Raw genomic sequence first — 27158 nt, 5'->3', positions numbered from 1 at the left:
AAATAGACGAACGAAAGTTTAAAGACGGCACTGCGGAGCTTATAACCGCCGTCTACCCAGTGCACACTATAGACCATGCCCCGCCGCCCCCGCAGCGGGGACGGGGGGGCCCGGATCGGAATCACCGCAGGTGAACGACGGTGCAAGGCAGGCCCTCGGTGAGAAGTAGTGTGGGTGAAGCCACGCGAAGCCATTTGGCCCGAGACTCCGACCCCCCTCCCGGACAGCCAGCATTACGACCTGCACGCAATCAGGCGGCACACTGCTAAACACAGATAATGCGTGCTGTGTTATAAGCTGCAAAGTGATCTGCGAGGGGGGGGGCAGGAACAAAGACAAGGATAGCGGGAGGGGGGATGGACAGCGGGAAGGTGGTCAGGAAACAGCCAGCGGGACAGGGACAAGGTTAACAATGAACACAAACATCAGTGTAAAAAAAAAAAAAGTACACGCCCACAGTGGCCACGTCTTCGGCGGAACGCCCACCAATCGCCTCGGGAAATGACGGACAGTTCTCTCTTCCAATGGCTAGCCTCCATTTATGGAGCTAGCCAATGGAAGAGAGAGGCGGAACGAAGGCCACACTGTTCTAACATAAGATTTCGCCTGCGCGAAAGGCTGCGCAGTGCGCAGCTTTCGACAGGCGAAACCTAAAAACAGGAAACAAGGACTTTAACAATCAAGACAGCTTACTGGGGGAAAAAGATAGAAGGATGCCATAATTTTGTAGCTGCTCCTGTTCCTCCCTCACCAATCCACTCTCTCACCCTGCAGCAGCTCTAATGGTTGGGACTCTGAGGACCAGATGAAATTAGCTTCACGACGCCACTGTATGGCTGGACTCCCATGGAAGAACTCCTGCTCTTCAGGGCAAATGTGATCCGCACCACTTGCTTTGTTGAAAATGGCACCAACTAAGACAGCCGCCCCCCGTGGGAGTAACTGTGGACTTCAAATATTTTCCTCTGCCAGTGGAAACCTACCTTCATTGGGGCCGGTGCAGATCAGCTGCATGTTTTTGAAATTTTTGGCTGCTCAGCCCTGAGTCCTTACAGATCTTCTAGAGTCCCAGCACCCAACTATTCCTGTGGTGGAGGCACTTGCACAAGCAGTTGAAGGCACCAAGAGCGGTTCAACCAGTTCCCTTGTCTGCACCTCCCAATACATACACTGTATAAATCTCTGGGGATGACTGCCGGTGTAACAAAGTAACAAAGGCGCGAAAGGAAGGTGGTGCTCTACAAGGTAAACTTACAATGTGTAATTTTGTAATCTGCAAAGTCTCTATCTCTAGTGGACGATGAGTTTGATTTAACAGATTCTTCAAAACAGGCGGTTAAGGCAGTTCAGCAGATCTCAATGACCAACATGGATTTGCGGCCTATAGGACAAGTGGAAAGGGACAGTGTATCGGCTCAGGTTGATACCTCAATTGTGCCTGTAAAGGTAACTGCTACTGTAGAACAACTGAGCCCCAGGAGCGTTGCAGTTATTGTGTATAAAAGTCAGCAAGACATTATGGTCGGGCCCTCTGGGACTGATGAATCCAATCTGGGGGTCTGGACCGGATCCCCTGAGTTGGCAGGGCAGAATAACTGCTGGTTTGCTCTGCCTGATAGCTATACCGATAAACCCTTAGCATTGAAAACTCTGATCAATAGCAGGGCACTAGGAAGCCAGCCAAAAGAAAATACTATGTCAATGGGCTTTAAAAACACCAGGAAAGTGGAAAGGCTGCTTTCCTAAAGGGCAAGTGCAGCAACCTGTGGCATCCAATAAAAACAAAAAGCAGGATTTCCTGCCGGATATTAACCTCAGCACTGCTGAGGAGCCAGGTAGGGATGGCTGGCGGCTCTATGGTTGCTATGGAAGTACAGAGCAGTGCTAATGATAAACTCTTACTGGGAAGTTCAGCTGCTGACAGTCATAATAATGCCAACTCAATGCCACAACTAATGGGGTTTGAACAGAGGATTGTTTTAATTCAGAACCACTGTAAGCCACTGTTATCAAACTTATACAAGCTCACTGATCGACTTTCACTTTTACGCACACTCACAGATAAGAGAGCAGTAGTACAATACTCACTCCTCTATAGCATTTGTTTCAAAGAGGTTGTCCTTATCCCTTGTATTTATTCTTACCACCCGAACCCCTGAAAAAAACTCTGTTTCTGGGAACCGCAGGAGTAATTTTAATTCACTCACACACTTCGTAGGCCCACACACACAACTGCGGCGTCTCTCCTAAAAAGATCTCTGACTAAGAGCTCTCTCGCGGGGCCCGTAGGGGACAGCAGTGCCACCCTCACGAGAAGCAAACACCCGACGATGAACCCCGCAAGGGTGTGTGAGGGCAATTATCTTAAAGGAGAAATTCCTCACCTTCATCAAGATCCAATCGCGACAGCAAATTGAGAAAACACTCTAGACTCATTAGCACAGCAACCAAAATAGGCTGCTTTTTTGTCCATTAGGAACAGTTACCCCCTAGTGATTCCACAGGCATGGACTTATACACAGATACTATAGGCCTTCTCTACTTCTAACAGAGTGATATCTTCCTCCAAGCTATGCATTGTTGACAGGCTCAAACAATATATTCCTGTCTACCTCATTTTGCTGGGTGACAATGGTCGAACCATATTATACCTTATAAAAATCTCCAAACTACATCCAATATAGTTTGCGGGTCATAGTGACATTTCCCGTCCTTGTACCTAATACACTTGATCATATTCCGATGAATGCTTTCTGCCACCTTGTATACCAGAACTCTCCCAATTTGCTCGCCATACTCCTATTCAATCCATTTATGATACTTCTAGATGCCTGCAATTTTCTGTCTATAAACAGGATCAACAGAGCTATGATGTTTCACTTATTCTTGGTAGATCACTCGCTCACCTATGTCTGCAACCAAGATTGCTTGAGCATGCTTCTGCTCTAAGTTCTGTAATTCAAAATATGCCTGCCGAATTCTGTCTCTCATGGATTTATTTTGTTCCAAAATATACTGACTTGTCTCGCCTCAGATGTAGGCCTTGATGAAATCTCAAACCAAGCTCAGAGCAGCAGAGCCTAGACTTTTGTTTATAAACTCTCAATGAGTTTAATAATTCACATTTTGTATTCAGAATGTAGTAACAGTGACCTGGGAAGCGTCCATCTATTCCATTGATTATAGTGATCAGATAGCTGAAGTGAGACAAGTATGGGGTTATGATTAGATGTGACCTTGGGGCAAACTTATTTCAGATTGTAATATCATCCTCCGGACTACACTCTACTCTTTAGGACAGCAACCAAAATAGGCCGCTTTTTTCTCCATTAGGAACAGTTACCCCCTGGTGATTACCACAAGACCCTTTGGGAGCACTGGTACTGGACCTCTCTTTTCCAATTAGCTCCCTGTCCCCCCTTCTTTACGTGTGTTATATATAAGTCCATACCTTCAGGAAAAGCTGCTGGTGACAATGCTACACCTGTTGAATTTTTTGGACATTTGTATAATTATTAGCTCCCTGTATTTATCCTAGTGATCTCTAGTATTGACCAGGGTGGCGAGGTACCAGCATCTTAGAACTACACTAATATCGCTGATCACTTAAAGAAAGAGAATCCGCCGGAGGAGAGAGAGTCGTGCCGACCCAGTTTCTTAATAATTGCAGATACTAAATTATTTGCAAAGATTTTAGCTTCCTGTCTTGCTGCAGACATACAACAGCTAGTCTCTCCACAACAGCACAGCTTTATCCCTGGCAGAGACAATACTAGTCATATAAATACCGTCATTGCACTTTTCTGGTAATACGTTTATTAACCATGTTAAAAGCCTCTATCAAAAACCAATTTCAAAGGTAGTGCTTGATGGACACTGTTGCTCCCCATTTAGTATATTCAGGCGGATGTGGCAGGGATGTCCATTATCCCACTGCTGTTTGCTTTGTACAAAGAACCTTTTCTAGGGCAGCTGGAGATGAATTCTCTGAATCAACCAGTAACCTTAAAGGGCTTGAAGTTAAAAGGAGTGGATATGCTGACATTGTGGCTGTATTTTCTTTGAATCCCCTTCAAGCTATAGAACAAATAATAGCATCTGAGGCCAGGAAATTTTGGGCTACTTCTGGGTATTAGTAGAACTTAGCAAAAAACACAAATTATACTCAACTTCACAACGGAGGTAAAGGGGATTGTTCCGGTGACCACTTATTAAGGGGTACAGATTACAAGTAAGGTAGAATGGATTGTCTATCTAAAATATGAACTATTTGTTTCATGTATTGTTAAGATGCAGCACTAAAATTGCCTTCTGATCAATATTATAGGGCATTGCAACCTAGTTAAAATTAAATGTACTCCCTAAATTCATGTACCTGTATTGGGCAATCGCCCTCTGTCTTCCTAATTCCTTCATTAAATATCAGGATGGGGCAATTAGCAGTTTTATTTGGGGGTACAAGAGTTCCAAGCATTCTATTCACCTTATGAAACTTCCATTCAAGTGTGCCGCTCTGTTGCTCCTTGATTTTAAAACCTACTTCTGGGCTGCATTTGGCAGACGTATTTGGAATTTACTGACAGATCATTGCTCCAACACTTATGCTTTAGGATATCAATTGGCTATGTGGCCTGATTAGACGTACTAACTATGTAGTCTGACAGATCCCACATTACAATATTGTCTAGAGGTGCCAAATTACATCATATGGGTACTTTTCAAGACAAATAAGGATGTACGTAAAATCTGGGCTGAGATTTGTAAGCAGTTTCAAGTCTCTATGGATCATTATTTTACACCTCTTTGGGGCAACAGACATTTTTCCCTTCTATTTCACGATGCCATAGCTAGACTGTGGTATGATCATGGAATTAAAACCATTGGGCAGCAGTTTGACCATCATGGATTACGTGCTTTTGCTACATTATAAATGCTTTATGATTTACCCAACCGGTTATTCTTTAAATGTTTACAAATTCGTAACTGTTTTTTACTGAACTCCATGTATACCATAGCAGTTACTGAATAAATTGTCTATTAGCGAGTTAAACAGAATCATGTTATAGATGTAGACAGGATGATGTAGCTAATCAATCTGATAAGTGGAGCTCTAAATTGGTGCAGGTTATTCAAGCTGAAGATATTTTGGACTCTCTGTAAATAATAAATACCTCGACTACATCAGTTATTGTAAAGCAGCAGTTCCCAAACTGTGATCCGGGGACCCCTGGGGGTCCGCAAAGCCTCCAATGGGGATTCACGACTACTTTGAAAATCAAATACTATTAATAGATACATTAAGTGTATATAAAGAAAGAAGCTAAATGTACAATTGAACATTTTGAATCATACTGTAAATGTGGAAAAATCTGAGACAGAAGGTGAAAAATTAAATTAGTATCTTCAGATTGATTCGTGGGAGCAGTGCAGGTGCATTAAACCAATATAGTATGGAGGATGAGTGGCGCCAAATTGTATTTAGAAAAGCTCCAGCCTTTCTATCAAAATTAAATTTAGAGTATTCTTTTTTATTTATATGTTTGCAAAAGAAATAAAATTCGTCATCATTTGTGTATTTGTTTGATGAATACCTTTTAAAATATTTTTTGTGTTTTGACAAAAAAAAAAATTTTGTGTATTGTTTTGCGGTTCTGATCATCGACCGGTGTTCCCTGGCTTCCAGTATTGACTCATGGAGGGGTCCCCGGATTCCAGTAATGATTCAGTGGGGGTCCCCGGGTTCCAATAATGATTAAGTGGTGGTCCCCAGAAGTCAAAAGTTAGGGAGCCACTGCATTTTAAAGCTATTTTTATGTTATATCATACAACTGAGAAGATTGATAAGTGGGCTGGAAATAACCTGGGCGCTAAGCGCAGCTGCCCAAAGTGTGGGCTATTAGCTGGGGATATTGTATGTAGGTTTGTTAGCTTTCCGCATCTTAGAGAATACTTGTCAGATATCGCTATGCTTCTTTCCCAGCACCTACATTTTATGGTTTAGCTGCCTACTATGGAAATAATTTTGGCTTACAAAGCAGACTTTAGTCCTCAGTCGTCTTCTACTATTTCTATTGCTGAAGAATAGATTTATGTGTGGACCCCCCCCCCACACACACACACGTCGGCGGCGGCAGCAAAAATCATATTTGGGCATGTATATTTCAGTGTTGATTATGGATTGTTTACTCTGTATTAATGTACTCCCTGTCCACAATCTGGAATGGATCTTTTCTGTTTTGAATCCCGCTGAAATTGTAACAATGTGGCAAGCGATAATGCAATCCCTCGGATGATCAATACAGATATTCGCAACACACCTCAAATTGTACTACTTGGGTGAATCAAATTAATTCCCAGTACACATAATTTTACAGCAGTATCATTACTTATGGCAAAGAGGGAGGTTTTAAGACACTGTGGAAAGGGGGTTCTCCTTACCCATAAGACATGGCTGGCTGCGTTCACCTACAGCAAAGAACAGTTGGAACTGTATGTTAAACTATTTCCAAGAACTGAAAGACCTAACCTATGGGGCTCCCATACATAACTGCTTATTGCTAAAAGAATCATAAGTGATCAATTACGAAAGGCTACAGTCTGTAATATTCGTAGGACAGAAGTATGATGTTGCATCAGATTTACTATGATACCTGGTGACATGGGATACTTAGGATAACTTCTTGAAATATAAACTTCATGTATTTTACCATGAACGTTATGTTATGACCATACCTAGAATACGGTTAATATCCATTTCTTAAAAGGAGTTCCATAACCAGTGCCTCAGGACATTATCAAAAGCAGATAAAGGTTCATGAACACCACATATATTGAAACTCAATTCAATCTAACAACATTTTCAAGAATTAAATGCAGCCCATAGGTCTGGTTGATAGTGCGCACCCTTTTCCTGAATCCAGCCTGATTTACAGACTGAATCCAATTAGAATTTGTTCAAGCCTGACAAACGATACAGAGGAAAACATTGTTCGTAAATAATCAAGCAAGCTAAGAGGTTGATAGTTACATTGGTCGCCCTTCTTAAATATTGGAACTTTTTCGACGCCAAGCCCAGATGGCAGTATTTGTAAGAAGTGCAACAGCCCCACAAAATGGTCTCAGAATTAAACACATAAGCCGTATTCGGTCAGGACGCAGAGCATTGCCTCTCTTATCTGTTTTTAGCAGCCTACATTTCATTTAGTGGGAAAGACTTGTTTCTTACTGGCCCCACTCTACAACAGCTCCATGGTCAGGCACACACCCTGTGGTGGTACAGAGCAATCTAAATACAACCTTGCAAAATGTGCATGACCACCCAGTCCTGAGTGGAGAGCTTCAGATTTTGCGGACTTGTTTTCTGGTTTGTGCGATAATATACCAGATGGTTTGTTGGTCCTTCGAGTTGGCAGCTATCTTAAGATCCTCTCATTTGCAAAGTTCCCATGACGTTTTTTCATTCTTCAGCAGGTCCCTGTAGTTTGCTCTGCTGACTATATTTGCACATCTATCTTGGCTTTCTAAGGCCATTGGTAATGGTTCCTTTGCCCGTCGCAGTCCTTGTCAAACCAGTAATGTTTTTTAGTCTGAAAGTTGGGAAATGAACAATATTTTTGGAAAACTGTTCGGATAGGTTGTCGAAAATAGAGAAAGTTTCAAACTTTTCTGCGGATCTAGAAACGGCAAAAATGAAGAGTCCAGAGTTTTGGTTATCAGGCCATTTACAATGCTTTAGTTGCTTACTGGTAATTTCATTACTCCTAGTCACACGCCCTTGCCTCGATTCAGAAAGAATGAGGCCCTCCTGTCTCCATCAATCATGGCTTGTTCGCAAACCATCACTGCAGATCTTTTGCAGTGCCCTCCAAGATCTGGACCACAAGCAGGAGGCCATGAGGCCCAGTAAGCCTCACCGAAATCCAGGATAGAGGCAGAAATATCGGTCACTGGCTTGAATATCCTGAATTAGCCCTTCGGAAGGATAAGCCTGAAACTGCACTGTGTCCAGAACAGCTCAGATGAAAGGGAGCATCTGAGAAGGGGTCAGGTGTGACTTGGGCACATTGATAGGGAACCCCAGCGAGAGCAGGAAGTCTGCTATAATCTGTAGTGAGGAGACGACCACCTGGGGTAGGCCTGCCTTTAACAGTCAGTTGTCGTGATATTGGAAGACTGGCACCACCGATCTCCACAGATGAGCTGCAACAAACACATCACCTTGATGAACACCCAAGGGGCACGTGTAAGACCAAAGGGGAGCATGGTGAACGAAAAGTGGGCAAGGACGGGATGTGGAAGTATGCATCCAGCAAGTCCATCGCTACCATCTAGTCTCCAAGCTCCAGGGAAGACAGGAGTTGAGCGAGCGTTAGCATTTTAAATAACTAGTTTTTCAGGAAGAAATTGAGATGGTGCGGGTCTAGGATAGGAATGAAGGCCTCTGTCCTTCTTGGGCACCAAAATATAGTGGGACTAGCAACCGTGACCTACTTCTAATGCCAGAACCCCCTCTAATGGTCCCTTGGCCAAGACAACCGCCGCTTCCTGGTGGAGTAATGATTTATGGTCCTCCATTAGCTTGCTGTAAGTGGGCGACATGGGTGGAGGTGTAATAACGAAGGGGAGAGAGTAGCGCTTTCAAACAAACTGGAGAACCAAACAGTTGGATGTTATCAAATTCCAGTGGTGCAGATGAGACTTGGAGGCAGCGGCTATCTGGGGTTGGTGGACTGTCCCTACATCTGGCTACCTTATCCATGAAGTCTGTGGGTACAGAGTACTCGGCCATGCAATGGCTGGGAAGCTTGGTGGCCGGGGAGAAGGGGGGTGGTGATGCAGCTAGAGGCCCTTTCCATGGCCACGAAAGGAGTGAAAGGCAGACTGGGGTTGGCGAGAGGCCTTGGCTCTGCTGTCCTTGATGTGCTCTAACGCTGAGTCTGCCTTGTCTCCGAAGAGTTGGGAGCCATCAAAGGGCATGTCCATGACCGAAGCCTGGACATCCCTGGAAAAGCTAGTGGTTCTCAACCAGGGGTGATGCGTAAGGGCCACAGAGGATGAAACCACTCCTAGTGAGTCAGTCGTGTCCAGCCCACAACGTATGGTGAACTTAGCTGCATCCCTCCCGTCAGCAATAGCTTGGGAGGGTATAGCTTGGGCCTCAGCAGAGGTTTGGAAGGGGTGACTCTGGCTGAAGTACCCATGTCAAGATGTTAGTCTTGACAGCCACGGAGGGCAGCTGAAGGTCCAGGACCTAGGCTACCCTCCTTACCATAACAGCAAATGAGGCTCCCTCCTCTATAGCCACGGTAGAAGGAGAGACCAAATCATTATCTGGGGAGGTGCACAGTGCACTGGAATTCTCCTAATACTCACATCAGGTGTCCTTGGTGACACCTAGGGGCTGGTATTCATCAGGGTCCAGTGGCCCCCTCCCAGTCATCCCCAAGTCCTAGCCCATAGGAATAGGTCATGGGCTACGGCTTGGATAAAATGCCTCCAGACGGTGTCCGAGGACACCTTTAAGTCAGGGGTGAACATGGGAATGTCAGTGCTGGGGACATCGGCAATGGGTCCAGCAGTAGGAAAGGTCGAGGTGGTTCAACTGGCACCGGTCCAGATCGGTCCATGGGGTGAACCTGCCAGCAGAAGACCTGTACAGGCCCTTTACGAGCCGCTGGGGCCTGAAGCCACTCTAACAGGGTAAGGCTGCCCAGATAGAGGTGCATGGCCTCATAAAATTCTCAGTTGGTTGGGGGGGGGGGGTCGCTTCAGTTCCTGGAACCTCGGGGAGGCGTGGTGACAGCCCAGGTGCAGGCTCATCTGCGAAGTCAGGCCTCAAATGCCGACACTCCCACAACTTATCGGATGACATTGACGGACAGGGTGAAGTAGAAGACCTGTTCAACTTCTTGTTCTTTTTGCACTGGTGAAACTTTCTCGAATGCCTAGACGACAGAGTGCAACGATGAGCTTTTGGAGTGGCTCTGCGACCGATCCCAGGACGTTCCTTTCAACCAGGATTGACACTGTCATGGCGTTGCATGTCAAGCAGCAAGGAGCTTGATGCAGCACTCCCTCAAGGCCTTGGGGTGCATGGTGTGACAATTCTACGCTGCTCTTGGTGTCGTGGTCACGCTCGAGCCACCAGACGCAGACATGGTGTGGGTCAGTCACCTATTAACAACAGGAGATTCCATTTTCAATTAAAACCTAGATTTACACTCGAAAAATCAGTAGAAGTGGAACCCAATGAAAGATCAAAATCTATTAAACATTCCAAAACTAATCATTATAATCAATTTCGAAAAAAACATGAGAACAACGTACTTAATATCAGACTAGAAAACTAAAAAAGTCCTTAAGCCAAAAGGAAGAGCATACATATAAATCTGTGATCTATTTGAAACATTTATTTAGAAATCATTTATTATTCTTATTCCGTTTTACAAGCAATAAAAACAATTGAAGTATATATATAATAGACTCCTGCACAGTTTGTACACAGATTTACACTTTCAAAATTTACACATCAAAAAGTTCAACAATCTTAAAAACACATTTTATACATTCATAAATTCTCATATTCTTTAAAAAACCAAAGAGTGAAAAGATCAATAAAAATAATAATCCTTTGAGCCTAATGGGCTCAACTGAGACAATCGCCAACATTTGCAGGTAACGTGCCACAGGGGGTTAAAAGCAACGCCAGGAGAAGTTTAAAAAATCTTAACAAATGGGTAAAAAAGACAGGTCAAAAAGTATGCAACAACGAATGATGACTCGTGTCAAATTTATTACATGCCCTGAAGCAGGCAATAAAAGAATACTAGGATGTGTTGGTCAACTGGGGCATGGTGTAGATAGAACCCTCTGGAAACGTAATCAACCTCAGTATTGAGGTCAACAAAGCATCTCTCAGGAAGTATTTCTTCTTTATTTAAATTAACCATTGGGGTATGACCATCATCTTAATTCCAGTAACAGAAGCCCTGTCAGCAGTTGATTTATAAATTTAAGAGGCTCTGAATCCGATCTGCCTGTTATTTGCCCAAAGTTGCAAATCAGGCTCGACCAACACGAGATAACATGAACGATAATAGAACATAGAAATTACAAGGAAGGTAACTGGATTGTTCATTCCCTGCTTGGCAGTTCCCCTAGCTGCCCCTATTGGATACACAAGGGCAACTTTCAGAGGTCCTAACACTGCCTTCTTGCCACACTGAGCCCTCACTAGTATTTCAGACATGTCCAATTATAACTCGTCTGACAGAATAATAGCCCTTCCAACTAGCAGCAGCCAGTAGGGCATCCCCGATTGGGTGACCCTGGAAATCTATGTACACTCCCTCAAAATCTTAAATTAGAAAATAGCTGGCCTTGTTCAGAAACACAGTTTCCCCAGGTGGTGTGACTTTGTAGCAGAAGGGCTACTGATCCAGCACCTTTTCCATTGCACACTGCATTCCCGCAATAAAGGGTAACAGTTTTTGACTGAACTGTTCCATAACTGAAACATCTACGGAGTATGTAGTAATTGAACAACTACCACTATCTTTTAAAATAGGAACACAACAAAATGCTCTTCAACTTTTATAATAGAGAACAGGGCAGAGACTGTGGCTTTGCGCCATTTTTATGCCTACTTCAAATCTTTACTAGCAAAGGGATGGCATCGCTGGTTGTAGCTGGTAATTCAAACACTTGTGGACTGTCATCGGTCCCTTGGTTGATGGCACTATTTGGTATGAGAGTTAGCTCTCCGATCTGTACAGTCTCTTCGATCTGGGCTGCCATTCTGACTTGAGGATCTCCAGACTTGGGAACATCCTCAGTCATACCTTCAGTCACGCCTTTCAGTTATCGTAAAGCGTCTAGAATCCTATCAGTTAGGCACCATCCCGTGAAGGTCCGCGAGGTGTCAGCACGATCTAGTCTGGGAAAATAAGGTCCAATCGACATTCTACACCCAAGTTCCCCATTTCACTCAGAACCAAAGGTTGTTGCTGTGGAGTAATCATCAATTAAAGCAGCGATATATGCCCTTTATACTGATCCAATATAACTTCCAAAAACCAGAAGGCTTTCGGATATTATGGTAAAATGCAACACCTTGACAACAATGAAATAAAGTATTAAAAAAGTGATGGATGGAATGCTTGACAAACTCAGCCACTGGTAATTTCTTTTTGCACAGTATGCCACCTCAGTTTGGACCAAACTGTATGGACATAGGGTTTTTTTGGGTTCCGAAACAGATGTGAAAAATTGCAAGCAATGCAAAACCAAACCACCGCAAGGCATACTTTATAAATTAGAGAACGCTGAATTAATCCAAAAGTACACGTATGTCTGCATATTAAATCTACTCTGGCGGACTGACACATGGTTTAGGAAAGCTACCCAGTAAAAGTGATCCTAAAGAAATGTGACCCATGCCTCAATACCACGAAAGGTCAACGCTGTTGCACACTTTCACACCCAATAAAACAGGAAAACTAGTGAAATATAACCGCTTCCTGCTCCCTGTTGTGGGGCTTGGCATTCCACCGGGGGCATCTTGGAACCAAGCTTTTCGTCTCCTGTAGGACTCCTGTGGAATTTTGCTTTGTGGGTTGCCATCTACGACTTGACCGGATATTGTAGAAAAAATATGAAGCATATTTTACGAGTTTATAAAACATTACAACCCCTGCAGTCCCATGGGATTCGAGATATGAAGCTTTTTTTTTTAATTGTGTGTTGTTGCAACTGTGGAGTTACAACTTCCACGCAGCCAACCACTCGCACACAAAAACACACAGGGAGTATTTTATTGTTAATATGGCTAAAATAATGCTCACCAGCGAGAACAAAAAAAAATGAGTGATATATTACAGCACTGTTAGACAACAATTACAGAAGAACGGCAAATGAACCCCTGACAGGCTGAATTCTGGACATTTGTTGGGGCGCACGATTAAAAGGTATTCCGATTACCATGCTGGACATTTTCTGCTCACATGCTTCTGAAGGGTGGAGTCCACGTCTAACTGCTCATCAGTGCAGGATAGGTGGATTGTGAGACCACATTTCTAAGATGCCTTTCCTCTGTTTACAAGCAGGCCGGCCGTCTTCAAAGTCTTTCTGCTTTGATCAACAGGCTGCAGTCTCGACACTTCTTCACCGACGACGAATCTAAGGTATTTTTAAATGCTCTTCCTCCTCCATCTGGTTTGAATTTGAAAGGTGAAATAATATCACAATCTGCAACGCGCCCTTTTCGAGCTCCTGCTTCCTGCACAGTGGCTTAGGGTGAAATGTATGCAATTTATACATAGCTGGCAAGGTTTCAGATGGCTATGTGTGACATTTTCATAATTTCAGTGTAATTATGAGTGACATTTCAATGACTAGGAGTGACACTTTCTCACTAACACAATTAAGTAATGAAGACCATGCAAAGATACAAATATCAGAAATGACACCTATTTGAGCAACAAGAAACTCTTAAGATATTGAAACTGGTGCAAAGCAGCTGATCTTTGCAGCATGCATTCTAACCCTCTGCACTACTTTATGGTGAGTCAAAACTGCTAATATGCAAGTAACTCTCAAGCAGGAGCTTTTATACTCATAAGTGTAAGCACATTAGCCCCTCCCCAAGCTCAGCCGCAGGTGCGGCTGAACCGCAAGTAACAAAAGAATCTCTGTGGCAAAAGCAATTACCCACTGAGCTATCTACATGAAATACAGTTTGGTGATGTAAAACTACACATTCTTGGTGCAGGCAAGCTAACCCTCTACACTACTATATAGTGAGGCAACTCAAAACTGCCACTCACAGCCAGCAGCCAGGGTGCTAAGTGTATTAGAAAAATGAGTTAACTGTAATAAAAATGGACTCAAAGCGGTCCGCCTGGGTCGGTGCGCCGCTACATGCAGCCCAACTCTGCAGCCAGTGGCCCATATGAGCTGCCTCAGTAATGAGTAAACACACTAGCTCATGCACTTGACAGCAGCCACAGCGGGTACTGATTTGGGGCAAGAGGTTGAGGCACACACAGAGCCATGTGGCAGAATGAGCCAGGGTGCAAAGGCTAATTTCAAGTACATTGTGGCACGGCTCGGGAAAACATTGTGACACTGACCAGACTACATAGGGCCACCTGTCTCAGAGTCCTCCTAGCTTCAACTAATGACTCACTGGGCAAACGCGCAACCTGGGGCATTCAGGCTCAGCAGCAGCCTAGCCATGGACTCCATGTGGTGTTGGGTCTGGCGGTCCTGCGAGGGATATTGAATTTAAATTACCCCACCATGGTGCGAGCAATGCCATTGCTGCTGCAGCGGTACAAAAGGGGGTGGTGATGGATGGAGCATCTGAACCAATCAAACACTCACACCCAGTCAAAAGATCTGCAGTCCCATTAACTTACTTTACAAACTGCAGCCACCTGTTCAATCCACCGCAGGCGGCAGCAGAACTTGGTGTTAATAGTCCTGTGCCTATCACTGTGTCACTCACAACCTGAAGCAGGTCTGCTGCTGTCCTGGTAGTTGCCATTAGGCACTGCATCTACTGACATCACTGAGTCAGACGTACCACTGTAATCCCGACCTTCCTAAATTGATAAATTGTAGCAAGTTAGCAGCTCAGCCAGCCAGCCCCCAAGCCTGCAGGGAGCAGTGAGCTTGTCAAGTCGCGCTGCCACGCCAATTTAATAGTTTTAGTCAGCACTAGGGCTTGACAGATGAGGCAGGCGCTATGCCTATTATGCTTGAATTTGCATTTTAGTGAGGGGATGCAGATCACCACACAAATGCGTTAGTCTAACACCTGATGCGTGGTACTTGGCAGGGCTGTGTACCCAATGTGGTTTTCTTGAAGGCTCTTCCACTGTAGTCTTACAGGAAACGGTTTTTAGCAAGGCCACAAAACTTGTCACCTGACCAGTGAAATGTAAAGGCATAAATACTTGGGGCTAACCCACGCAGAGGCCACTGAACTGGCCAACTCTTCCCTCAGTTTGTATTGCACTGAATTGTCAGGAAAATCGCAGTTTACCCAAGGGCCAGAACACCTTGTTCAGACCTGGGGGAGCAAATATCTAGGTAGGAATGTCAGTTAAGTTTAAGGAGCCTTGGAGAGTAAAAAAAAAAAAAACAGGAAAGTCTATTTTAGGACCATATGAAGTTGTTATTTTAAAAAATGCTGTAAGATAGAATGACGGAAAGGTTTGGAATCTTAAATGTATTGCTGTTCAAGGAGAACAAAATATATATTTCAAAATACCTACCAATGTTGTCAATGATTTTGAAAGTGACACGGGTTCTCAATGCCAGGAGAGCGAGGGACATAAGGATTCTGATGTCCGAATTGAGAGAAAAGACCTACTGGAAAGTTCCACTTGGGATGATGTGTACTCTATTTTGGAGAATAATGTAGAGATAATTGCAGAAGGAAAAAAGATTAGAAAGAAACCACTATGATGCCCGATTATGGGGTTTAGTCCTGTATTGTGTTGTCCTTACCATTTGCAAAGTGTCTTGTTTGCATCTCTTGTTCAACACTTGTACTTCTCTTGTATTTTACAGTATGGTTTTAATATCAGTTACTCTTTATTATTTGTGCATATTTTATTGTTTATATACAAAGATGGAGGATGTGTTGTGTTTATAGGAGTTCTCACTGGGTTGACCTCTGTGCACTCCACATTCCAGTTTGGAATGATGGTGCTGTCATCAGGAAGTTGCTGAAACGAGCCGGGAGAAGGAGGACATTGTAGTGAGTGGTGGTGTTGATGAATACATCTTGACAAAAGTAATACTTTTGGGTGCGTATTACTTTACAATAGGTCAGCGAGAAATGTTTAGAAAGCTCCCCGCACAGTTCCAGCAAAGGGACCCTACCCTGCTGGGGTAAGAGCAAAGGAGTTTACAGCAAGACAGTTTCATGCTCAACGTTGAATACAAGCTACTTTTAACCAGCATCGGTGTCTCCTTTCCCATGTGTTGTTCTTTTTCCTTACTACGATCTAGATTTCATGTCAGGAATTACGAGAGTGTGATTGGTCCCCACTGGTGGCTTATGTTTTTTTTTGGTATTTGGACTTTAACACTTAGGTGGATGTTTGGGTGTCTTCCAGTCCGATATTTTCAACTTGAGCATGCTGCATTGTGGCATACACTTTTTCACCTTCAGCACATGCTCTCCTGATGCCTTTTCCGATAGGCCCATGGTTTCCAAATTTTCAGACACCAAATCGTTCTGGTAGGTCCTTGGTCTCCTTGGGACACTTCTAACTCTTCAACATGTCTTTGCCATCTGATAGGCTCAGTACGTTTAGGTTTACTTGTTTTGCCTGAACTTTGCCTTGGTTGCTTACTGTTACCTTTACCCGACATTTACGTTTTATAAAGAAAGACCTCAAACACCCTGCAGCCATCAGACTTATGGTTCTTCGGGTGCCCCTGGTTACAGGTCTTACAGGTGTAGCCCTGTGTCAATTTGTGATGGCAATTAATACAAAACCAAAACACAGTATTTTCCATCTCTTTCTACATTCAGAACCCCAGAGATACCTCACAAACCCCAGATATGCACTCCGACTTCACTTGGTCGAAGGACAATAGCAAGATCTCGCTTTTACTTGTTGGCACTCTTCTGGACTGCAGCTTGACTAGTTGACCATAGTACATCTGCGTCCTGCACTCTAAATGCATTAGATTATAAACCAGTCGTTCTCGAAAGCAGTGGCTAGCTAGCAGATGTTTGAAAGCGTGTTCTTAATGCCGTTTGGCTAACTAAGGACTATTAACGAGAAAAAATGTCCACGCAATAGTGCTTGATAAAGTTGTGTGCTGTTGACCAAGTAGCAACCTTGTAAATATTCATGTTTACCAAAAAAGTCAATATGGCTCCCTGTGCACATGTAGTGTGTGCTTTTGGAGGCAGAGGGCGAGCGTGTTTGGTTTTAGTATAGGCGGTCTGGGTACAATTAACAATCCACTTGACAATGCCAGCTTTGTGTGGTTTGGAAAGGGCTACGAGAAATTGATTGGACTTTCTAAATAGTTTAGTTCCATCAATACAGAAGCACTCTCTTAACTTCTAGGTTGTGAAGTGCCTTTTAGGATACAGACTTTAAGTTGTAAAGAAAAAAGGTTAGCTCAATAGTTTGAGTCATGCTGAATGATGAAATAACCTCAGGCATTTATTTAGGGTTGGTATGAAGCTTCTTTATGAACCTGAAATAATGGTTCCTGTATTTGTACGGGAGGGGAGGGCACTAATACCTGTGAGGGAGGTATTGCTACTTGGAAGCCCACCTTCCTAAACAGGATCTGTAATTCACACAAGGCAGAAGCTAGAAAGGAGGGTTTGTAAATAGTCTGAGGACTACATTATGGTTCAAGAGAGATGCAGGAGGTATCTTTGTAGGAAGTATCCTCTCTAGGCCTCCATGAAAGCTTACCTTAATTATAGGGAGCCTGCAATGAATGACGTCTGTTTTGAAGGTATGCTGCAACTGCGGTTATGTGTAAGCAGGTGACGTGTAAGCAAGACCTGCCTTGTAAAGATAATGGGCAGAAAACAACTTCAGGCACAGGGACAGTAAAATGATTGAATTGTTTAGAAACACAGTATTATATGAACATTTTCCTCTTAGCTGCATAGCAGGTGCAAGTAATAGGTTTTCTGGCCTCCCATAAGCTAGCCATTCATTCATCCAGTAGGTTAAGGTAGCCTAACTCAAGGAACTCAGATTCCAGATCACAAGATTGTGCAATTTGGTATCTGGGTGAGATCTTCTTGCACTATTGAAGCTCCTCGTGAGGACTGACATCTTGAGAAGCATGGAGTACAGGCGCTACTAGGATGAGTGTCATGGACACTTGCCTCATCTTCCTTACCACATACGCGATGAGGGAAGGGGGGAAAAGTCTAGGCAAATATCCCTGACCTGTTCATCCCTAATGCGTCACCCATGGACTGGGGGTGCAGAGACCTGGCAGTAAAGCTTTGGCATTTTGCTTTTTTGGGGGGGGTTGGTGAACAGGTCAATTGTTCCAATTTGTGGACCTGTTAATGATCCAGCTTAGCTGGTGCACAAATTCATTCTCCACCCTGAGAGATGCTCCACTAACAGGTGAATGTTGTTGTAAATTTCCTAATGTCAGATCTCCTGCCCCAGGGAGTGGGCCAACCCTACTTCTGGATGTAAAGTATAGCGGTCATGTTGTCTATTTTTATGAGTACTGTTTTCCGGTTTCCCCTTAGAAGTGGGGGAAGGCTTTGAGGGCTAGTCTAATGGCTAAAAGCACCAAGTAGTTGATGTAACGGCCCTGGTGCCGAAACACTCAAGCGCCTTGAATTGTCATCGGGAGGTGTGCAGCTCCCCACCTCACCAGAGAGAATTCTGTGGTGATGGCCCTCTGCAGAAGGGGGTCTAAGAGGGCCTTTCAAGAAACAGGTTGTAGCTGTTCCACCAAAGGAGAGACTGCTGTGACTTGGTTGTTACCAGCACTATATCCTGTCAATGCCCTTCCACTTGTGCCCACTGCCATAAGAGGCACATTTGAAATAGGTGCATGTGTCAATTAGCGTGTGATACAATCGCTATGCATGAAACCATCATTCCCAATAGTTTCATTACAGTGTGGACAGTGATGGGATGGTGGGTCTAAAAAAGAAGCAGCAGCTGTTAGAATGCTATCACCCTCTGTTGGTTAGGGATATTCTTTGCCTGTTATCACATTTAGAATGGAACTGAAGAAGGGCTGAATTTGTTTGTGTCGAAGATGCAACCGTTTCACATTGATTATGAAACCTAGGCAGAAAAGTAGACACTGTCAGTTGACTATATTCTAGGAACAGTTTTTTGCTGCTCTTTATCCGTCAGTCATCTCAAATTGAAAACACATGAAAGCCATTTCTGCACAGATGGGCTGCTGTGACTGCCAGACACTTTGTAAATGCCCTCTGAGCTGTAGTAACTCCAAAGGACAACACCTTGAATTGGTAGTGTGTACCACTTAAAGCAAAGGTACTGGTGGTGCTCTGCATGAATAGGGATGTGAAAGTATGTGTCCTCCTTTTTGAAACATAAGACTAGGCAGGCTTCTCAAGATGTCTCTGTGTGTTCCAGTGGGAGGTTGCATACCTTGTGTTAGTCGGTCTGGGGGAGATTTTGTGTCGCAGTTAGGACAGAAAAAAGAATGGAGGGTGTTCCAGAATGCAATCAAGGAAAGCCTCAGTGAACCTGAAAGAGAAGGCACCTCAAGGCTGCGATGCATCTAAGTATGTCTAGCTTCAGCTGTCGATTCCAAAGTACAGTTAGTGCGCACAGAAGCCTTCTTGACATAGTATTGCTGTTTTCATCGCTGGTGTGGAAGATGGAGCTGCAGAACCCCAAAATTAAATCAAGACAAAATAATAATCCTGTGTGTATTGCATTTTGACTGCAGAGCAGCATTGCTGAACGTCCACACCCAATGGCAGAAGAAAACAATCTAAGGTAAGACCTGTGTGCTAGTGCATTCTGAACTAAGAGATGAGTCACAACGACTCAAGCTCATTCAAACAAAAACAAGTTGGAAACATCCTGGCTGACATTTAATACCATTAGTAGGATCAAATGATTTAGGCATGACATCAGGTTCAAGTTGGCAGAATTATTCAAGCAGAAAGCTATCACTTATCACACTTAAGGCCTACACCGCATATAATGTGATTGATGGAGGTGAATGTGGAATTAGTGAAAGAGGAAACAGAATGCAGGGGCAGGAATAGAAATGATACCACGTGGGGAAGGTTTCCCTGAGTGACATTAAACCACCAGATAAGAGATGAGGTTGGGCAAAGTTTTCTTTATTGTTAAGTTGGCGGGCATTTCAGGATTACACAGAGGAGTTTAAGATAGCTATGCATTGGCACAGCAGAGCAGGAAGCAAGGCAGACGGACTGATATGTCCAGTAGAGTACCTAAAATGACCATATGCCTGTATAAGTCACAAGGGGCTGGAGAGGCCAGGAAGTAGACTAGAAGGTCCAAAAAGGAGGAAAATGACAGTAAGTAGGGTAATTGGATGGGGACAAGAGAAGGGTACCTCATATCAGGTTACAGGGTTCTATCCGTTTAGGTGTGAGTGAGGGTCAATGTATGTTTCTGTGGCTCCCGTTGCTATATATATTTTAAAGCTCTATTTTCACTAGTCTCCAAATTAGCAATTCCCCAAAATCTCGCCTAATGTTTATGATACATCTATCAGGTTTTCTCATATATAAGGATCTGGATTGTTTGTGAGCTCCTCCCAAGAACAAAGACTGCAAATACTAAAAGGTCTTCAATAAATTACAATGACCAAAGTCTTCAAGTATGAGTTGAAAAATGTGGTACACCGTAAAAGCGAATAACGCAGTGTTTACTCGGCAAGAATATATCTAATGAATGCCTGCATAACCAGTCAAACATTTTATGAGACCATTTCCATTGCTTCTATATGCCTTTATCTGTAGATTTCATCCCGGAATCACGGATTAATCAGACAACGGACATTAGATATTCACATTTTCTACTTTTACCGTACATTTGAGAGAAAACCACTTAAAAGGTGCTGCAGGAGTATGTATAAAATAGTCCTGTGGAAGATTTCCTTGATCGTAGGTTCTAGTAAATGACTTTTCTCCGGTCTGTAAAATATAAAAACTTCCATGATGTAAAAGTCATCTTGCACCAAAGTTTGAACTCAAAACAATTAGACTGTAACATTCACTGGTTCACACCAGCTGTTGAAAGAGGAGTGGTCTCACTGTCGGAGTACCATAGACATTGCAAGAAATGTAGACATTACTCTAAGAAAATGAGTACAGCTACCCCTGCATCCAAAAGAACCTCACCACTTCATAGTGAAACCTACTGTGCATGAATACATTTATCTCTCAAGTTGTGACTGTGGACGGTGCTCATGGGAGTCCTCTTTCTTAGCTTGGCCATTCTCATTCCAGTGGGAGGCTACTTTCGGTCCACTGTGTTTGTGATGGTACACCCTGGGTGCTGGTGCTCAAAAGCGTGACACGACTTAATCAAAGATTGTAAAAGAAGGCGTGTACTGCCATCACCCTGGAGGCTGGTTTTGTACCAAACTGAGGGCGCTCTCTCTCTCTCTCGAACGACAAGTGCATTTTCTTTCTTGCAGAAAATGTAAAGTCAAACCACATACCTTTACAAGCCTCTGAAAAACAGAAATATTATTGACATATTGGCCATTTTCCCCCACAAATACCAAAACTCAGACTCAGTACATATCTCTTTCCTATAGTTGAGCTTGCAGCATCCAAACCATTAAAACCACACCTAATATCCATCATTAGACACAAAGGCAATATCCTATTAGTCGACCCTGAACTCCTGCTTTTGAGACAGAGGTTACAAAAAAACGCAGTAGTTTATGAAACATTCTGTCAAGTTTAGGTGGTTTCCATTCATTGCTTTCTGACAATAACAGAAAAGAATTCAGCATATTTAAACAGTTGTGCAACGCTGATAGCCAGAGGGCAAAAAAATGCATTCCAAATTTTCGACTTGTATGGCCCCCTAAATACTATGCAACGTCGATATTATTTCGTATTCACTTCATATTCACTTAAATAAAAAGGCATTATTCCACCTCAATCAGTGGTAAATATAATGTACGTGAATGATGCGATAATGTAATAGTTTTAAAAAACGCATCTACGATCCAGACATCTTCGATTTTTCTTTTCCTTTATTTTTTTTAAAATAGCGTCCTGGGGAGTTTGAAAAATAGAATTTTATAAATCTGATGAAGGATGCATACATCTTTCTTTAGCACAATCCATGTTAAAAAGATCCTTCCCGTCTAAAAGCATCGCAGTGTAATCATGTTTTCAGTTCTCTAATGGCAGCCACAGGATCGGACAACCATATTCCGGTATTTCTTCAGGATAACATTGGAGCTGTCGTCAAAATAGAGGACCGATATAGGGTTTAGTTGTGTTGGGGCACAGCACGCTTTCGGAGCAGATTCGGGATTGATGAAATGAACCTGAAAAACAAATGCAACCAGGTTCAGTAATTTTCAGGCAAAACCATCTACAGAACACGCATGGTCTATGCAAGTACCAAAACCACGCTAGTAGACATAAACTCTCGTTAATCTAATTACAGATGCAATGGTGCTGGAGAAGACAAGTAATGGCTGGATTCAATCAAACATTCAATCAAAGTAAAAGCAATGTGAAGGTGATGAGTACATAATTCTTCTATTTGACATCTCTGGAAACTCAAAGGATTTTATTGCCTCCTGGCCAATCTAGCATAAGCATTCTATAACTCTACCCTATGGAGTCAAACAATAAAACAAAACACTCACCTGAGCACATGTGCAGAGCTGTTTAAGCTCCATTATGAAATCTATTCCTTTTTAGGTCTGGGCTGATATCCCAGCTCTCAGCGGAACCTATTGCTTATAATATACTTAGAGTTGGGTTTGGATCAGTACTCTGCAACCATTGCTTTGTTTGTCTCAGATCCCTTAAATCATTGTTTTGGGTCAGCATTAATCACATATTGAATCAACTGAGACATCATGTTATTGGCTGTTGATGTATCCCTCCTCATAGGAAGGTTGTTTGATATGTAACAATCTAGGCAATCATGGAGAACACAGATCAATGTCAATATTAGTATAAAGGAAATTAAGCTACAACAATAGAGTAAAATTCCAGTATTTTATTGAGAATTAAACAAAAAATCACATTTCAAAACTTAAAAAAGGTTCAAATTAAAAAATTCTACATTTAGAGAATTTTTTTTTAAACAAAAAGGAGGGAGAAAATGTGATCAATTGATCAACAGACACAATTTACCACTCAGGAGGGTGGAAGGTCCAGTAACAGCTTGTGTCCGTATCTAGTACTGGGCAAGCAAAGAGGGGGCTGCTGAACTGTTCCTGTGAAGGGATAGGAAAGTATTAACTGGCGTGACCAACGGTGTTCGTGTGACACCCTGGGGCATCCATTATGTCGGATGAATTTGCCTCACACACCCAGAAGGGTGTCATGCTTCATCATCGGCGTATGCTCCTCGTCCGGGAGGCGGTGCAATCCCCGACGGGCTCACCTCAAAGAGGGGCGCTTTGGCGGAGATCTTTTTATCCGACAGCCTTTTGATGAAGTGGGGGTGTGTGGGCGAGATGGTATCGTGATGTGCTAAGAAGGTTAAAATGTAGCAAGGGGTACCGGAATTCACTTTATTCTGGGGGTCCCCTGGCTGCAGTTAAAAGGTGGGGCTAGCTCGCTAGGTGTCAACAGGTCAATGCAAGTGATCCTAGAGGAGACTAGAAGTGAAGGTGGTCGACATGTTTCACGCACTGTGTCTAGTTACACGCGATTCATCAGGACCTTTAATAAAAGTGAAGAAGGGGGGAGGAACATTAATAACATGCTAGTATTATGTATGTGGTGTAAGTTACCTCAGTGGATTCTCCTATGCCTATACATAGAGAAAAATAAGGAAACAATGGTTAAAGCATAATTTCATAAAACCAACATAAGTCACATTATTGCCAGGTCATAGAGAAAGTGGTGGCATGCTGGCGGTGTTGTGAACTGGAGTGCACAACTACTGCATACCTATATACGTGGAGCGTGCAACGTGCTTTGTTGAGTGCACACAAACCACTGTATATGTGAATGAAACTGTGGTGTGAAGGAGTGGTGTTTAAAAACAAGGATTTAAAATGCAGCAAACGGGGAGCGGTAAGACTCCCATCAATTAACATTTAATCAGCAATTCTGTTGGTGGGGGCACCAGGTCAGGCTTACTAGGGCTAAGTAACATCCAGAAAGATCAACATCCATATAACTCACTCACAAAGTGACTGTTATTAGCGCTGTGGTGATACAGAGCATGTCCCCTTCTTACCTAATAGTTAAGGATTAATTGCCACATGAGGGATCGGCGGGGTCGAACAACAGGAATGAGCCCATTAAGTATAGCTGGAAGGAAGACGGGGGAGAGAGAGCACAAGGATAGTACCTCAGGGTTAGAAGAACAAACACTGACATGTGTTTGTCGAGCATGGTAATAGCGCCCCCTCTCTCCTGCTCTAGGCTCCAGGCTAAGCCACTCACCTCCAATCTCCAGTGTCCGCGCGGGTAGACCTACCCATGTCCGCCGAGCTCGAGTAGATAAGGGAGCTCGGCGGTCAGTGTGTTTTATCCCGGTGACCGGGCGCGTCGTCAGGGACGTGACGCCGCCTACTCTGTAGGGTCATGTGATTTCACCCTGTAATCTGGCGGCCATCTTTAAATGGTCAAAGGGCGCGCTGGAGCGCTAGCTGCTAGGGTTTGTTTTCCCCTATGGTTAAATGGTGAAGGGCCACGGTGTGGGGGTTTTTTTGAAACTAAAAAGATTGAGGGCGGCCTCTTGAGTGATAGACCCGGGGTGCCCTCCTCTGTAGGGTTGCATGATACCCCCCTGTTATCAAGCGGCCATCTTGGAATGGTCAAGAGTCGCGCTAGAGCGCTGGCTCCTAGGGTTAAATATCCCCTATGGCTAATAGTGAAGGGCCACGGTGTTGGGGGTTCATGGCACTCTGGAGACTGAGAGCGGCCCCGTGAGTGTTAGAAACGGGGTGCCCTGCGTTTATATGTAGGGCCTTCAATTTCTTCTGCTGCCCCAGTGTCCACTCCAAGAGCTGCGGCCATGTTGTGGTGGGCAATTGGCTCTTTTGGAGGATAACCATGTGACAACGCGGTGAGGAGGGTCTTGGCTATATTTTGTGTATAATGGTTTATTCAATGACCCCGATGTCAGTTCCAAAGGTGGGGGCCATATTAAGGAGGGCAAGTGACTCATTGTTAGCGGTCCAAGCCAGGGAGGAGTGGTATAAGGGCCATTTGTTGACCTGCAAGTTGGGTGGACATTGGTATGAGGGTAGACTGGAAACAACGTTAAAATGTGGTCAGGATCTTAGAGTGGTGTTGTAGCAGCTGGAGGAAGTAGGGTAGAGTGTCACCTCTCCTCTTGATGGCTGATCCAGTTAGGTGTATCAACAGCCGTCAGTGATAGTATATGTGTATATATGAGCACTGGCTGGTCTATAGTGAGTGCCATGGAATGTCTTCGTTAAGGCCCTGTTTATCTGTAGAGAGTCGGTGTACCCATCTCTGTTCCTTCCGGAAGAGGGCACTTTTCGGGCAGTGTGGGCTGGATTCTAGCACTATCCACTTCATAGAGTCTTCATTGTGGTTAGAGTCCACATAGTGTTTACACATTTTTGTGTGGATCTTCTTGCAGCGAAAATTGCTGCGGTGCTCGATAATGCGGGTTTTGACTGGGCGGGTCGTCATCCCGATATATTTCAAGCCATGTATATGCAGTATGGTGTGTTGCAATTAGTGTGGTGTAGATAAATTGTTTTGGTAAAACTGAGCCCGCGTCGATATTCTTTATTTTGAGGGTTTGTACTGATAGACTAAAAGGATTTTGAGGTTAATCCTGCCGTCCGGAACCTTTAGATTGTTGAAGTCAGATAAAGATACCTTGACAAAACTTGAGAACGAAGAACATCCACCTGATATGGGGATCTTTGTTTAGAGGAAACTTTTCCCTTTACACTTGTATGTGGTACTTCAGTCTTGGCGAGGTTGTGGTTTTTAAAATAACTCCCTGTCCAAAACAATATGACAGGGCTCCAAATTTCCGGCGGCAGGACAGCAGCTTCTCACGATCTACGCGGGAATATCAAGGCGGGCTCAGTTTTACCAAAACAATTTATCTACACATCCAAAAATTTCGATCATAATCATTCGTGGCTGCTCCAGAAGAAGGCGCTGGTCGCCGAAACGCGCGTAGAGTACCAACTTGCCACTCATTCCCCCTTAACTTGTTGTTTACCAATATAAATGTTTTAGAGTACCAACTTGCCACTCATTCCCCCTTAACTTGTTGTTTACCAATATAAATGTTTTAATATATAAAATGTGTTTATTATTATGTCAATTCTCTAAATGTAGAATTTTTTTATTTGAACCTTTTTTAAGTTTTGAAATGTGATTTTTTGTTTAATTCTCAATAAAATACTGGAATTTTACTCTATTGTTGTAGCTTAATTTCCTTTATACTAATATTGACATTGATCTGTGTTCTCTATGATTGCCTAGATTGTTACATATCAAACATTGTTTATCCCTGGTCTAGGAATCTGATTCTTTTTGAATACAGGGGGTCCTTGCTACATATACACTAATCCCTCCTCATAGGAAGTCATTGCATTGTAACTCTTGAGGAAATAAATTAAGTGTGAAAATCACAGGCAAGCTTGGTTTTTCAACACATTAAAGTATTTTTTGATTCATTTGCGATTTACAAAAGCAGTCCTATACTGGTATTGCTGTTCACTGCAAGACATATTTGTTCACTTAACAGGAAAATGCTAGGGGCGCCAAATGGTCATTCCTCGAATGGCTACCATTTCAGGGCCTGCAGCTTCCCTAGAAATCAAATTTAGCTGCCAGTCCACCAATCAGATTCAGCATGTTAAGCAGTGTTAGCAAAGCCGAAAGGTCGGTCTTTGTAAGTGAAAATGCAATCAAGACCTACTGGCGGTTGTTATCCTTATTTTTATCCATTTATGCTATGGAAGAAAAAAAGTTTCTTAGCCCTTTGCAATGGTTTTGTAGCTTGTCCCTATTATAGACCCGCATGCTGTATATAACTCACCCTTCAAATGATTGGGGTTCGAGTTGTGTCTTGCTTTGATTGAAAGAAAAAAAATTTGGGGTTGCCTGTTGGTGTGCCTCAATAACTCACAATGATGGGAACCCAAAACCTACAATTTCCTACATCTTCAGACTTTTTTGGCCAGTGGTTTTGTAAGCAAGTTTGGCATATGAAGAAAACAGCAGGCTTAAAGTCTAAAGTTATATGCTACTTGGTATCGTCATAGCCAAAGGCTGGCTGGATAATGGGTTTCTTCATGGGAGAGGGTTTCCAGCTGTCCTAAATCAGATTAGTGGGATACAGTCTCCATTCTCCAGCCTCTCTCACCCGAAGTGATAGTATTTTTGTGGCCCATCAGTCTTTTGTTGGCCCCAGAGTCAGTGATTTACTAATCCGGTTTATATGGCCGTGTCCTTGTTTCTCTGT

General features: G+C 43.4%; 1 protein-coding gene across 5 annotated transcripts in view; it reads right to left on the bottom strand.

The window, feature by feature from the left end:
* Positions 1-20468: 20468 nt before the first annotated feature.
* The window catches only part of BMP7 (bone morphogenetic protein 7), a 1264568-nt gene continuing 1257878 nt past the window's right edge, over positions 20469-27158 (bottom strand). For all 5 annotated transcript variants that reach the window (XM_078651993.1, XM_078651994.1, XM_078651995.1 and 2 more), the window contains one exon: positions 20469-22050. In XM_078651993.1, coding sequence (XP_078508119.1) covers positions 21901-22050 — 150 coding nt within the window. In that variant the 3' untranslated portion in view covers positions 20469-21900. The remainder of the gene's footprint in view (positions 22051-27158) is intronic.

This window comes from Lissotriton helveticus, chromosome 7 (genome assembly GCF_964261635.1).
Source record: "Lissotriton helveticus chromosome 7, aLisHel1.1, whole genome shotgun sequence".
NCBI lineage: Eukaryota > Metazoa > Chordata > Amphibia > Caudata > Salamandridae > Lissotriton > Lissotriton helveticus.
Note: the sequence above shows the minus strand (reverse complement) of the source record. Positions and strands in the feature narration are given on the sequence as shown.